Below are 14,619 nucleotides of genomic sequence, written 5' to 3'. Positions count from 1 at the left end.
ATGAGCATTATATCATTTAGCAGTGAACTTAAATTCATGCATTTATTGCTTCCATTGGTGTAGTTGTAAGTTACATTAATTGCACCAGTGAGTTAATACAAATGTGAGTTGATGCAAAATTAACAAACTGTAGGATAATGAGAAGTTAATATAGAGTCATTGATGCATTTCATGTTTCTGAACAATGCTGTTTCTTTTTTCCACAGGATAGGAAAAGATTAGTTAAAGAAGCCCAGCGAGAAAAACGGAAAAACAAAGTGCCTAAACATGTCAAAAAAAGAAAAGAAAAGGTTGCTAAAATGAAGAAAGGGAGAGCTTAAAAGTTTGAATGACTTTGTTTTACATCAACTGGCATATGTTGATTGGCGGTGGTCACAAGTTTACAAAATGAAGAGTTCCATTTTCTAACTTGGTTCATCTGTCCAATGAGGTCTGAAACTTCCATGTTCCAGTGCCTATTATTTCTCAGATCACTTCTGTTTCTTCTTTCAAGTCCTAGTCTCTTTCTATCACTTCAGTCCTCGTGTAAATAAGTAAAGATGGGTGTTCTGTTGTTATCCGAAAGTTATCTTTACTAATTATGAACGCTGCTGCATAAATTATTTTCCCAGTGTAAAATAATAAATAATCTTAACATGAATGAAAGATTTATTAAATATTATTCAAGACTTTAGTGAATATGTACCACATCCTGTCATGTAGATTAAAGGAATTCAAATTTTGGAAACGTTACTGAAGCCACCGGTAAGAAATTAGTAAGAAATCTGTGACTTCAGTGTTTTAGAAACATATTCAAATATAGAATAACTTAAAGAAAAACAAAACTGAATTTAGGAAACATTAGGTGCATTATTGTAGAAGCATTACAGCTATTAGTCTAATCAGTTCATCAGGATTTGGTAGATTCAAATTGACAGAACTTTCTAAACCACAGCACAAATTGAACACCATGTTTCAGACAGCTTAGATCAGAATTGTAATTGTCTTACGTTATGATATTGCAACAAAGTAGTTAAGAGTTATTAGCCGATATTACATTTGCTTTAGAATAATCTAATTCTAATATGATGTTACCAAAGTAAGTCTTTCCTAACCACTGGCATCACCTACCTTAGTGAGAGTAGGGAACATACTGCAGAGTGTGTGTTCAATTATGTATAGATCTTCAACGTTTCTGAAGAATCTTGTATAGACCATAAGACATGGGAGCAGAATTAGGCCATTCAGCCCATCAACTCTGCTCCATAAAGGCATGCAAGTGATTCTTACTTGAATTCTAAAATGATGATAGACTTCAGGGAGGATAAGCCAGGAGAATGTACACCTGACCTAATTAAAGGATTAGCAGTGGAAAGGATGAGCAGCTTAAGATTCCTTGGTTTCAACATCATGGAAGAGCCACCTTGGGCCAAACACAGTGATGCAATCACAAAGAAGGGACTCCAGCCTTTATTTGGACTCCTACAAATTTCTACAATGGAAGGCATTCTAACTGATGATGCACAGGATCTAAAGAGGCTGCAGAGGGCTGTAGAGTCTGCTCGCTCCATCACAGGCACAAGCCTCCCCACCATCAAGGACATCTTCAAAAGTTGGTGCTCAAGAACATGGCATCCATCATTAAGGACAGTTACAATCTGAGGCATACCCTCTTCTCAATATTCCCATTGGGGAGGAGATGAGGAGTCCAAAGAGACACTCAACATTTTAGGAACAGCTCGTCAGCCATCAGATTTCATTAGTCCATAAACACGATCTTGTTATTCCTCATTTGCACTACATTTCTCTCTATAACTTGGAGTAGTTTGTATCTTTCACTGTACTGCTGCTAGAAGTCAAATTTCACAACATACGAGGGGTGATTGATGAGTTCATGGCCTAAGGTAAAAGGAGTCAATTTTAGAAAACCTAGCACATTTATTTTTCACCCTCCCCTCATGTTGCCACCATGTCCTCGTGGACCTCCTTAGGTGATAAGCCCTTGAGATCGAGGTAGCGGATGACTGCACAAAGGCTGATGTCCATTTTCTCAGATGGTGCTTACTTACAATTTTCATTTATCTGAAACAGAAATACCACAAAAGTTATTAACTTCAAACTTTCTGCATAATCACTCAGAGTTGAACTGCATGTGCATGTAATGAGAGCTGTATAACTTTCTGCGTCTACCCTAGGCCACGAACTTATCAATCACCCCTGCTGTGAACCACTTTCTGGAAGTCCAAGATGCCGACTTATACAAAGAAGGGATCCGTATGCTCCACGACTGCTGGACTAAGTGTGTAAATGTAGGAGGGGACTATGTTGACTATGTCCTACCTTAGGCCACAAACCTATCAATCACCCCTCGTATGTCAGTAATAATAAACCTGATTCTACAGGTTGAATAGGTTCTCTTGCATTTTATATGCAGTATATAGAGAAGTTATTTGTCACTGAAAATGCATTCAAGCTTTATTTCAACAGTAAGCCATACTTGTGTAAAGTAACTATAATCATTCTGTTGTTTAAATATGAGATTATTTTCAACTCTTACTCATCCTTTAAATTTCTGGCTGAAGTACTAAATAAAAAAGAATGAGGGACAATGATGTAATCTAGCCTTCAGATAGTATAAACTTTTTTACTGGTTTTTACTGATAATCTTTTAAACTTGTTAAATTAGTTTAATGACTCACTCTTTGTGTTTTCTAACTCTTTGTGAAGGCAACTGCTATTGGTTGCTTTTGTAATGGTGGTTGCTATGGCAACCGTGTAGAACAATATTACCATAAAGTTAGTTCCAGGCATTCGTTTTTCAGAATATATTTGATCTGCATACCGTATCTCAAAAATAGTTGTTCAAACCTTGAAGATGTTTAAAGCCATTATAAGTAAGGCTGATCCATCACGCATAGCAATTACAATAGAGAAACAGAATTATATGAGTTCCTTTTGCAAAATGACCCAAGGTACCTGTTAGACTTACTACTAGCTATCTTGTTTTAAGTCCTCCTCTGGTCTCTTATAGTGTACATAGAAACATTCTCTATGTCTGCCCTATCAAATCCTTTCTGGTCACCCCTCAGACTTTTTGAGGGAAAAGAGCCAAAATCATTTCATTAGTACTATATAACTTTTCAATTTTAGCAATGTAATAGTGAATCTTCTTTGCACATTCTCCAAAAGCTCTATATTACTATTCCACGCATACGATCTGGAAGACTCCAGTCTATAAGGCTGAAATATATCAAACTGCAACCTTTCATTTCAGGACAAGGCCCCACTACCACACTGAATGCAGAAGAACATATTTAACTTCAACCTACCTTTGGCACTTCATTACCATTGCCCAGTACTTCACCATCAATGACCTGAGGGGTTCACTGGTGATCAATTGATATGGCTACATAAATACTGCAGCAGTCTCATGACAGCCCGAAAGTTTTTCACCATCTGCAGGACACAAGTCAGGACTTAAATGAAATACTCTCCACTTGCCTGGATTGAGTGTTGCTTTGACAATGAAAGCAGCATATCGACTGAATGCCAAAAGTACTGTCTTTGGGGCATCGGGGTGAGGTTTTAAAATGTCACATTTACCCTCACAGGAGTACAAAATGCAGAATACAAAATAATTTTTGAATATTGATAGGGAGTACCATGGGCAGGCAAATGTGTGGTTTAAATTGGCATCCTGGTCAGCACAAACGTGAGCTGAAGGACCAGACCCTATGCTTTGCTGTACTGGTCTATGTTAATTCTTTCTATTTCTCAATTGTACATTATTTTGTGGATTACAGTATCAACTATACTTCCAAAGTACTCCATTGTCCATAAAAGCTTTGAGTTATTCAAAGTCTATTAAAGGTGCGATGTAAATAGGCCTTTACTCCAAGAATGATTGAACCAAAATTCTATATGGGTTTGATACAACTTTTACACTTTACAATTTTTAGAAAAGGACCCCTGTTTGTTTTTGATGGATTAACCCATTTCATTCTCTTCAGTAACTTGAAGATCCTCCCTCTCTTATGTTTAATTTCACATTCAGACGTTAAGTTCCCCTAATTTGCTCAATGAAAATGCAGCATGGTATCGTTATACTTAGCTATCACTTTTTCCAATTTGGTTCAAATAAGTTTGCTCTTTCCCCAAAATCAAAGTATTCTGTTATTTAAATTCTTTGGATAAGCTCTCATATATTTAAATGCCAGCCCAGATAGTCTGTGGGCTCCTCTCTCTGCAACACTACGGCTGTGAGACTGCCCCCGGCTGCTGTGCTTTGTGTATGCGAACTTTGCAGCAACTTTCCCCAATAATATGCTGAACTGAATACTGGGGCTTTGGACCTACCCGGAGCTGCTCCGGGGATTTGGATCTAAGGACTCAATTTGGTTTGGAATGCTGTTGTTATTGCTGGCTTCTTTTGTTCACATGATTCTTTTGGGTTTCTTGCTTTGCAACTGTCTGTTAAGCAAATAGATATCAAGGTTTTATAATTTAAACATTCGTTGGTAATAAATGTTCTTTGAATATTTTGTATATTAACATAAAACAATGTTGAACTGATGTCATTAATGCCTTCAGCGTGTTTTCCAAATGCTTTTTAGATAACTCATGTCTTGCAATGTGTATTGCCCATGTAGGGAACTTGAGCAGCCAATCTACACACAATGAGTTCTTACAAATAAATGAGATAACTGATCAAAAAACAGTTCTTCAAAAGATATTGGTTGTAGGCCAAATGTTGGTTAAGGATCCAGGGAGGCTCCATCTCTTTGTTCTAATAATTGCACCAAGTTTTTATGCCCTCTTTTGAGGGTAAATTGGACCACATTTTAACACCTCATTCAAAGAAAGTGTCCTTAACATTCAATCTAATCCACTGTCTTGACTGTGTGCTGAGGCCCTCAAAGTGGCGCAGAACCAACAGTTTTCTAACGCAGAGGCAATAATTCCAACAAAACCAAGGAAGTCCTTTAATTGGGGCAGGGCTTAGACAATCACTTGTAAGATCAAGAATGAATATCAAATTCTGCAACTTCTAGTGACCGCTCTCCTTCCTACCTCCTCTTCTCCTTCTGATCCAACTAACCCCCTTCACCCCATCTCTTTCCCTTCCCGCATCCTCTCCACTGCCCATCACCCACCCACTCCCTCCCCTAACCATCCCCCCAACAACTCAGTCCTTTTATTCTGTTCCACCTTCCCCTCCTCTCAGCTTCCATCTATCAACTTCCAGCTGCTGACTTCATTTCCACTTCCCCCCCAACTGCTTGTCACCTGCAAAATCTGGCTCCACCCCTGTCCTCTTTCAGTGCAGATAAAGGGGCTCAACCTGAAATTCTGATTGTCTATTTCTCTCTAGAGATGCAGCCTGACATGATGAGTTCCTCCGGTAGTTTGTAAGTACTGGTAAATTGATGGCTCTATTATGTACGCATTGGGAAAGCGGGAAATGGAAGGTGATTCTCTGTTTGTCAGTTGTCCAGCTGCAACAGGAATAAAATGGTAAAATATGTTGGACCTGAAGGGAAATAAGAAGTTAATATGTTATGGAAACTAGGTTTAATTCCTTACTGGATCATGGAACAGTGCAGGTACCTGGGACTCCAGTGTGATTCTGGTGACACCACTTTCAAGGAGGGACCTGGAATCTGAAATTAAGAAAATGCTAGGTACCCCATGCTCTAGTGACACTGAAAATCTCGTACCTTTATTATCCTGTTTAAACTGTGAGGGCACACCCTTGCAATTAATACTTTGAGCAAAGCTAGATTCCCCAAGGTGTGTCTCTAACATAATGCTGTTGATTTACATTTGTCAAATTTTAACAACTGCGCTGAGAGGACAAGCTGCAAATTTGCCCAGTGTTTTAACTGCGAAACGGCCTGGAAATAGCACACCCTTTAATTTTCCTGTCCTTGTTCCAGGAGATATCAGATCTTTTCTCAGCCCCTCCCTGTGCAGGTGTGGTTTGGACCAGGAACTCAGCCAAGAATTGTAATAAGATCTGCATGCTGCAAGTTTGGACGCTTGTGTAGTCATGTTCACACACTGCTATGGCAATTGCGATACATTCAGAGGTTGAGAGAAAAAAAGTTGCAGCAATCTCAGTGAGATTATGTTTAAACAGACCAGGCTTTAGCATTCCTATTAGATAAGGTGCTGCATTATCTGTGTGATACAGACCAGCCAAGCCCTAGTTTTAATACGTCTTGTGCTGAGTTAGTTGAATGTCACTGGGTACTTCCCAGTAAACTAGATTTAAGATTTTCTCTGGGGTTCACACTTTTGTAGATTATTCATTGAAATTGGATATACTGTAAGAACTCTAACATCTCACTTAAATTCCCCCAATGTATCTGATTATGCTAATATACAGGCCCACATTAAAGTCAAGTTTGTGTCATATGCACGAGTACATGTATGCACAGATGTAATGAAGAACTTACTTGTAGCAGCATCAGAGGTGTGTGTTTTATGAGCAGCATTCATAAGAACAATATCATGCGCAATTTTTACAAGAAAACACAATTGGAGCAAAAGAAACCAAGTCCATTCTAATGTAAAGTGATTGAAGTAGTGATAGTATTGCTAAACTGTAGTGATTAGGATTGCTTACCTCAATTCGGGGCCCCAAACAGTCCTTCAAAGTGAGGCAACTCTTCACCTGCAAATCTATTGTGTCCATTGCTCCCAATGTGGCCTCCTCAACATTAGTGAGACCCGCCATAAATTGGAAAACTTCTTCGTAGAGCACCACTGTGCCATCTGCCAAAGTGGAACTTCCCGGTGGCCAAACATCTTAATTCTGATTCCCATTTCTGTTCCATCATGTCAGTCCATGGCTTCCTCTGGTGCCACGATGAAGCCACCCTCAGGTTGAAGGAGGAAAAGCTTATATCGATTTCCCTTCTGGTAGAAAAAAACTCGCTCACCCTTCCCTCTTCTTTTCCCCACACTGGCCTCTTACCTCTTCTCACCTGCCTATCACCTCCCTTTGTATCCCTCCTCCTTCACTTTCTCCAATGGTCCACACTCCTCTCTTATCAGATTCCTTCCTCTCCAGCCTTTTATCCTTCCTACCCACCTGGCTTTAGCTTTTAGCTTCTAGCTGTCCTCCTTCCCCTCCCCTCGCCTCGCCTTACCTTTTTATTCTGGTGTCTTCCCCCTTCCTTTCCAGTCCTGAAGAAGGATCTTGGCCTGAAATGCTGACTGTTTATTCATCTCCATTGGTGCTGCCCGACCTGCCAAGTTCCTCCAGCATTTTGTGTGTTGCTTTGGATTTCCCGCATCTACAGAATGTCTCGTGTTTGTGATTGGGGTTGTATCAGATGGTTCAAGAACCAAGTGGTTGAGGAATTAGCTGTTTTGATGTGGGACTTCCAAGTTTCTGTACCTATTGTCTGATGGTAACTGTGGGAAGATGGCATGGCCTGGATGCTGGGGATCGTTGGTGATGGATGATCTCCTGTAAGTACTTCTGATGGTGAAGAGAGATCTGTCATTGACGTATTGGGCTGAGACCACCATGCTCTTTAGCTTGTTCTTCCTGCAAATTGGATTGCTGTACCAGTCAAGACACATTGAACAGTGCATCTGTAGAAGACTTTTCAGAGTGTTTGGTGGCATGGCAAGCTACTTCAGCCTTTTAAGAAAGTGGAGATACTTGTAGAGATCTTTGTGCTGGGCCCAGAACGAGTCTACCCAGGAATTTAAAACTGCTGACCCTCTCCATCAATGTAGACTGGTATATTTTCACCATCCTTCCCCTTCTTGAAGTCAACAAGCAGTTCTTTAGCTTTATTGAAAGTGATCAAGAGGCTGTCATTGTGGCACCAGACAACCAGGTGTACTAGCTAACACCTGCATGCTGACTCACCACCACCTGGTGATTCATTCAGAAAGCATAGTATCATCAGTGGGCCTGTGTATGGCAGCATAGCAGACATTTTAACAACTAAACCAGCTGGTTTTTTAAGAAAGCAAGGCTTGGGTAATCAATAAACCCGTTCAGAGTTGTGACCTACTCTTAAACCTTTATCTAGTCTCGTTGCTGTGGTAACGGACATACTTGGAATGTGTCAGCTCTCCCAGACACTGCAGAGCACTCAGCTGTAAAACACGAGATAAGAATCGCATGAGATAAGTGTTAAAACCAAGGAATCAATTTTCAGAAGCAAGCATTGAAAATATCCAATATTTATTAAGATGCTCCCAATAGTATATGTTTAACACAAGTGAATAAAGTACCACATGGTAAAAACTAAACTGTTTTAAATAGAAAGCAACATTTGAGTTGAATTAACAGCTTCCTCTGATTAGAAATTTTAATTCTAATTTGCTGGTAGGAATTGTCTTTTTCAAGTTAAAAGGAATCTTTAAATGCTCTGTAAGAATTCCAGAGATAAAGTGAGGTAGTGGGATTAACTAATTCCTAATGGAGAAATGTCTAGCCTGTGCCATATTTTGACTAACACTGAACAGACATTGCTGAGTATAACTGGTCTCCTGAAATAAAAGGAAGAAGTATGGTCTAAAATTCAAATTGAGGTCATATAAGGTTCCACCATCAAGTATCTGTCCAGTTCCCATTTAATGTGTGACTTCAGCTCCCATGACCTTTACAGAAGAAGCAACAATTGTCTGTTGATAGATAATTCATCCCAAGTGTTGCGTGATCATACATATATCCCTGGTAACACCCCAGTAAACCTCTTCTCTAAGCCCTTCAAGTCTTTACTGAAATGCAGCGCTTTCAAAGTAAATTTATTATCGAAGTGTATACAACCCTGAGATTCATTTTCCTGCAGACAATCACAGTAAATACAAGAAATGCAATGGAATCAATAAAAGACCACACCCAACAGGACAGACAATAACCAACAAGCAAACTATGCAAATACAAAAATAAAGAGAGGAAAAAAGAAATAATAATAATAATTAGTAAATAAGCAATAAATATCAAGAACATCAGATGAAGAGTCATTTAAGGAGAGTCCATAGGTTGTGGGACCAATTCAGTGATGGGGCAAGTGAAGCTGAATGAAGTTATATTGGTGCAGGGGTAATAACTGGTCCTGAACATGGTGTTGTGGGTCCTGAGGCTCCTGTACTTACTTCCTGATGGCATCGGCGCGAAGAAAGCATAGCCTCAGTGGCTGGTGTGCTTGATGACGGATGCTGTTTTCCTGTAACAGCAGTCCATATAGATAGGATATGCTCAATGGAAGAGAGGGCTTTATCTGTGATAGGCTGTATCCACTACTTTTTATTAGCTTTTCCAATCAAGGGCTTTGGTGTTTCTATACCGGGCTGTGAAGCAATCAGTCAATATACTTTCCACCACACAGTTTGTCAATGTTTTAGATGACATGCCGAATCTTCACAAACTTCTAAGGAAGCTTTCTTTGTAGTGGCATTTACTTGCCGGACCCAGGACAGATCCTCTGAAGAGATAACACTGGGGAATTTAAAGTTGCTGCCCTCTCCATCTCTGATTCCCCAGTGAAGACTGGCTCATGGACCTCTGGTTTCCTCCTCCTGAAGTCAATAATCAGCTCTTTGGTCTTTTTAGCCAGATTTTCATTCTTGCCTTGCCCCTCATCACTTTCCACTGTATCACAGTTCTCCAACTTTGATATCCTCTCCTTCATCCGACATCCCCAACCCTCTTTCACTGCACAGGCAATCTTGAAATGTCTATAAATTAATGGACACAGGAATATTTAAAACAGTAAGTACTTTTAGTTTACAGAGAAATTTTGCATATTGATTGGTGTACTGAAGAAGCATTGGCTGTGTCGTGTTTAAATGATGACATTGAAAATAAGAGTCCAGAAGTTTGAAATGGACAATAAAGACAGGAAATGACAAGAGGCAGCATTGTTTCGGGTTGAAGACACTTCAACAGCGATGGAAAAATATGGTTTAAAGCAAGTACAGAAGCAGTGAAAGAGGGGTGAGGAGGTAGGAACAAGGAGAGGAAATCTTTCAGGAAGATCTGTGATACTGCTGAAGGTGATCATGGACAAGGTAAATGGGAGAGTGATTGGATGGATAAACAAAATATTTAATAGTCATGGAGGGAAGGCCTGCAGGGGACAATGGTGCCCTGCCTCAAACACTATCACTCATTTGCATCACTACACCATAACTGGAGGCCATTCAGCCTGTCAGGTGCACACCAGCTCCTTGCAGAGACATCCCTCCAGTTCAGTTGGTACTGTGGCACAGCATGTGGACCGGCTGCTTTGTCGCACAAGTGAACCGGTTCAATCCACCTCCACGAGTCTGTGTGGACTTTGTGCATTCTGCATATTCTCCCTGTGACCCCATGAGCTTTCCCTGGTTTCTTCCCACATCCCAAAGGCAGATGGGGGTGGCATGTGAATCGGCTGCTGCAGGTTGCCCCGGAGATCAAGTGATGGGGGATTGATGGGAATATAAAGAGAATGCAGGGAAAATTAGTGAGAGAACTGCTTGTGAGCTGGCATAGACTCAATGGGCTGAATGACCTCCAAAAGAAATTTGGAATATGAAATTTCCTTTCCTCTTATTCCTCTGTCATTTAATAATATCTTTTTTTCTCACAGGTCCATCAAATTTCCCTACTGATTCTTTAGCCACTTCCTGACATTAAGGGGTAAGTTACTGTGATGTATTCATGTATATTTTGACCTCATGGGTTGCTGTCAAGCTTCTCATTGTGTTACATACTGAATGTAATGTGAGAGGGCATTCTGGGAGATGGGCTTCACAGGCTGAGCCGGCATTTAATTGCCCATTCCCAACCACCCTTGAGAAAATGGTGGTGAGCTGCCTTCTGTCAGCAGGTGCGAACAAGGCCCAAGTGCGGAGTGAGAGACACTGAAGCTGGTTGCTGGTTCACAGACTTTAATGCGAATAGTGTTAAAGGGAAAAGAAAGCAATAAACACTAGGCCAAACAGATAGATAGATACAATTCAACATTTTTTCCAATGTCCCATACACTTATTGTAGCAAAACTAATTACATACAATACTTAACTCAGTAAAAATATGATATGCATCTAAAATCACCCTCTCAAAAAGCATTAATAATAGCTTTTAAAAAGTTCTTAAGTAGTTTACTTAAATACATTGAGTCCTAACCCCGGCACTTTAACATATCTTACTCCTGGCGGTTGAATTGTAAAGCCGAATGGCATTGGGGAGTATTGATCTCTTCATCCTGTCTGAGGAGCATTGCATCGATAGTAACCTGTCGCTGAAACTGCTTCTCTGTCTCTGGATGGTGCTATGTAGAGGATGTTCAGGGTTTTCCATAATAGACCGTAGCCTACTCAGCGCCCTTCGCTCTGCTACCGATGTTATACTCTCCAGTACTTTGCCCACGACAGAACCCGCCTTCCTTACCAGCTTATTAAGACGTGAGGCGTCCCTCTTCTTAATGCTGCCTTTTTCAACACACCACCACAAAGAAGAGGGCGCTCTCCACAACTGACCTATAGAACATCTTCAGCATCTCACTACAAACATTGAATGATGCCAACCTTCTAAGGAAGTACAGTCGACTCTGTGCCTTCCTGCACAAGGCATCTGTGTTGGCAGTCCAGTCTAGCTTCTCGTCTAACTGTACTCCCAGATACTTGTAGGTCTTAACCTGCTCCACACATTCTCCATTAATGATCACTGGCTCCATATGAGGCCTAGATCTCCTAAAGTCCACCACCATCTCCTTAACTAACTAAACTAACTTAACTAAAACCCTCAAATGGAAGACGAAGCCAACATTACGGCTGAAAAGACCAACTAATAATAAAACGAATACCGCTAGTCTCCAGAGTCAGGTGACTCGACTGTCCAATTTCTCAGGCAAGGTGGAATGCAATCAGGCAGTGAAGTGTTGCTGTGTCCGAGTCTCGACAAGCACTATAACGGAATGAATGGAGTTAAATGGTATCACAATGAAATAATAATTAGCTGACATGTGCATATTCACGAGTGCAATTGCCGAATCTGCTGCACTGATGAATCCGTGGCTGTGGCACCTTCTTCAGTTGTTGCAGTCTTCGAGGTGTGAGCATACCCACATGCCATTAGAGACGGAGTTCCAGGATTTTGACCCAGTGATGGAGAAGGAATAGCGATACATTTCCAAGTTAGGATGGTGTATGTCTTGGATGGCAACTTCTAGGTGGAGGTGTTCCCATTCTTTAGTTGCTTTTGTTCTTTAAGTATGTTGAGGTTGTGGGCTTGGAAAGTTCGTTCTAAAGAGTATTGTTGTCTTCATAATTAGAATTACAGTTATTATTACGGTCTTAGGACAGTCCAAAGGCACTAAAATTACTATAAATTACCAAATAATGCAAAGAAAAATTGCTGTACTGCATCCTGTAGTTGGTACAATCTGCTGCTACTGTGCATTGGTGGTGGTGTGAGTGAATGGTTATGGATAGGGTGCCTATCAATAGGCTGCTTTGCCTTACGCAGAGTGACCTTCTTCCTGTTGTGGTTGGAGCTACACTCATCCACTCTTTGTGTGGATAATTTCACCCCCCCCCAAAAAAAATCCATCCTACTGCTCATCTTAAACCGGCACTACACACACAAAATGCCGGAGAAACTCAGCAGGTCAGGCAGCATCTATGGAAAGGAATAAACAATCAACGTTTCGGGCCGTGACTCTTCATCAGGACTGGAAAAAGAAGTTGAAGTAAGAGTAAGAAGGTGGGGGAGGGGAGGACAAAGTACAAGGTGGTAGGTGATAGGTGAAGCCGGGAGAGGGGGAGGGGTGAAATAAAGAGCTGGGAAGATGATTGGTGAAAGAGATTAAGGGCCAGAGGAGGGAGAATATGATAAGAGAAGACCATGGAAGAAAGGGAAGGGGGAGGAGCACCAGAGGTGTTGATGAACAGCCTAATTAAAACCAAAATTATTAAGTAGCCAGACATGGCAAGAGCCCAATGAATGGGCAATCTGCTGCAAAGGTGTGTGTTATTCAGAGCTGCACGACTTTCCAGTAACACACATTTGTGGCCAATTAACCTACCAGCGTATCACTAGGGTGTAATTATGAATCTATACAGTCATGGGAAAAACATGTAAACTCTACAAAGACAACATCACCAAGGTTATGATCAAACTCAGATCACCAGTGCGGGGGCAGCAGTGCTAACCATATCATGGCCCCAGTATGACAAAAGAACCATTTATAAGAACACAGGATATGGGAGAGAGGAGAGATTCCTGTACCTTCAAGCCTGCCTCACCACTTAATAAGATCACAACTGATATGATCATGGCCTCAGCTTTAATTTTCTATCTGTTCTCCATTGCCATTGATACATAGATTCATAGTTATACACATGGAAGAGGCCCTTTGGCCCAATGTCCATTCTAACCAAGAACTAGTCCCATTTGTTCTATAAACCAAATATCTGCCTATCTCAGCTTAGCATGGACTCAAAGATTCACCTTCCACATAATTCCAAACATTCAGTACAGTAATCCTGAGGGGTTAAAAAGCCTCCTTTGTGAAGATGGATTCAGAGTGCTGAAGACTTCTTCAATCCATTTTCATAATGCACAGATTCCATTTGGTACACCATTTTAGGCTCAAAACAAATCTCAAGTAACACAACACCTTATCCTTTATGAGTTTCCAAAGCTGGTAATAAAGCTGACAATTTCAGATGAAGATCATCTTTTCCATTTTTCCCAGGGAGCAGATCTTTATACTAACTCCACAGCTGCTGGTTACATCTATTCTCAGCTCTGCTTAAGTGCCATTTAGACAGACACAAGGCAGAGGAGGAGAGATACTGAAAATACATGTGCAAATGGGATTGGTTCGATTGGCATCGTAATCAGATCAGACATGGTGGGACGAAAAGCCTGTCCTACACCTTTACTTCCACAAGAGGTGAACATGTCCCTGTTGACCATCACCTGTTTTTTATAGATGCACCGCAGAGAGTATCATATCCGGACTCATTAAGGCTTGGTACGGCAACCACTCTCCCCAAGACCTCAAAACCTGCAGAGAGTTGTTAACACAGTTCAGCACATTGCAACGACCAGCCACCTCTTCATGTAGACTTTGTCTACACTTCTTGCAGCCTTGGTAAAGTAACCAACCTAATCAAAGACGCCATCCACCCCAGACGTTTTCTCTTCTCTCCTCTCTTGTCAGGCAGGATATACAAAAGCATGTACATATGTACCACCAGGCTCAAGGACAGGTGTTGCAAGACTATCGGAAGAACCTCTTGTACACTTGACAATCTACTTTGTAATGGCTGTTCACCGTATCACCTGCCTGCACTGTATTCTCTCTGTACCTGTAGCATGATATTTTGCACTCTGCTGTTGCTTTTCTCTTGTACTAGCTTGCGGTACTGATGCGATGAAATTATCTGGACTTGTGACGTGCCAAACAAGGGTTTTTCCTGTGACAATAATAAACAACTTACCATTTTAGTTTTTACTGTTCTATGTTTATTGCCCCTTCTTTTTACCTTGCACCACAAGCATGGGACTTCATCACACCTCCCAACCCTGCACCCCAATGAAACACACCATCTTCTTTTATTCTCTGCACTTCCCCTGGACTTACATTTTCTACTTGCTTTAAAAACATTCAACTTCTAA

At 40.9% G+C, this 14,619-nt stretch overlaps 1 protein-coding gene and 1 long non-coding RNA gene across 3 annotated transcripts in view; both read left to right on the top strand.

Moving 5' to 3' along the window:
* The window catches only part of riok1 (RIO kinase 1 (yeast)), a 60,616-nt gene extending 55,922 nt beyond the window's left edge, over window positions 1–4,694 (top strand). Inside the window, exon 17 of the mRNA XM_073051109.1 lies at window positions 207–4,694. Within this exon, the coding sequence (XP_072907210.1) occupies window positions 207–320 (114 nt within the window). The 3' untranslated portion in view covers window positions 321–4,694. The remainder of the gene's footprint in view (window positions 1–206) is intronic.
* Window positions 4,695–5,308: 614 nt separating this feature from the next.
* On the top strand, window positions 5,309–14,405 carry LOC140732931 (uncharacterized). Of its 2 annotated transcripts, none has more exons than XR_012100194.1 (3): window positions 5,309–5,387; window positions 10,581–10,630; window positions 13,931–14,405. It is a non-coding gene; the product is annotated as an uncharacterized lncRNA (long non-coding RNA). The 2 variants fall into 2 exon arrangements; XR_012100199.1 differs by lacking the exon at window positions 5,309–5,387 and adding an exon at window positions 7,184–7,458.
* Window positions 14,406–14,619: the final 214 nt, after the last annotated feature.

This window comes from Hemitrygon akajei, chromosome 1 (genome assembly GCF_048418815.1).
Source record: "Hemitrygon akajei chromosome 1, sHemAka1.3, whole genome shotgun sequence".
In the NCBI taxonomy this organism is placed as follows: domain Eukaryota; kingdom Metazoa; phylum Chordata; class Chondrichthyes; order Myliobatiformes; family Dasyatidae; genus Hemitrygon; species Hemitrygon akajei.
This window is presented reverse-complemented; position numbering and strand designations above follow the sequence as displayed.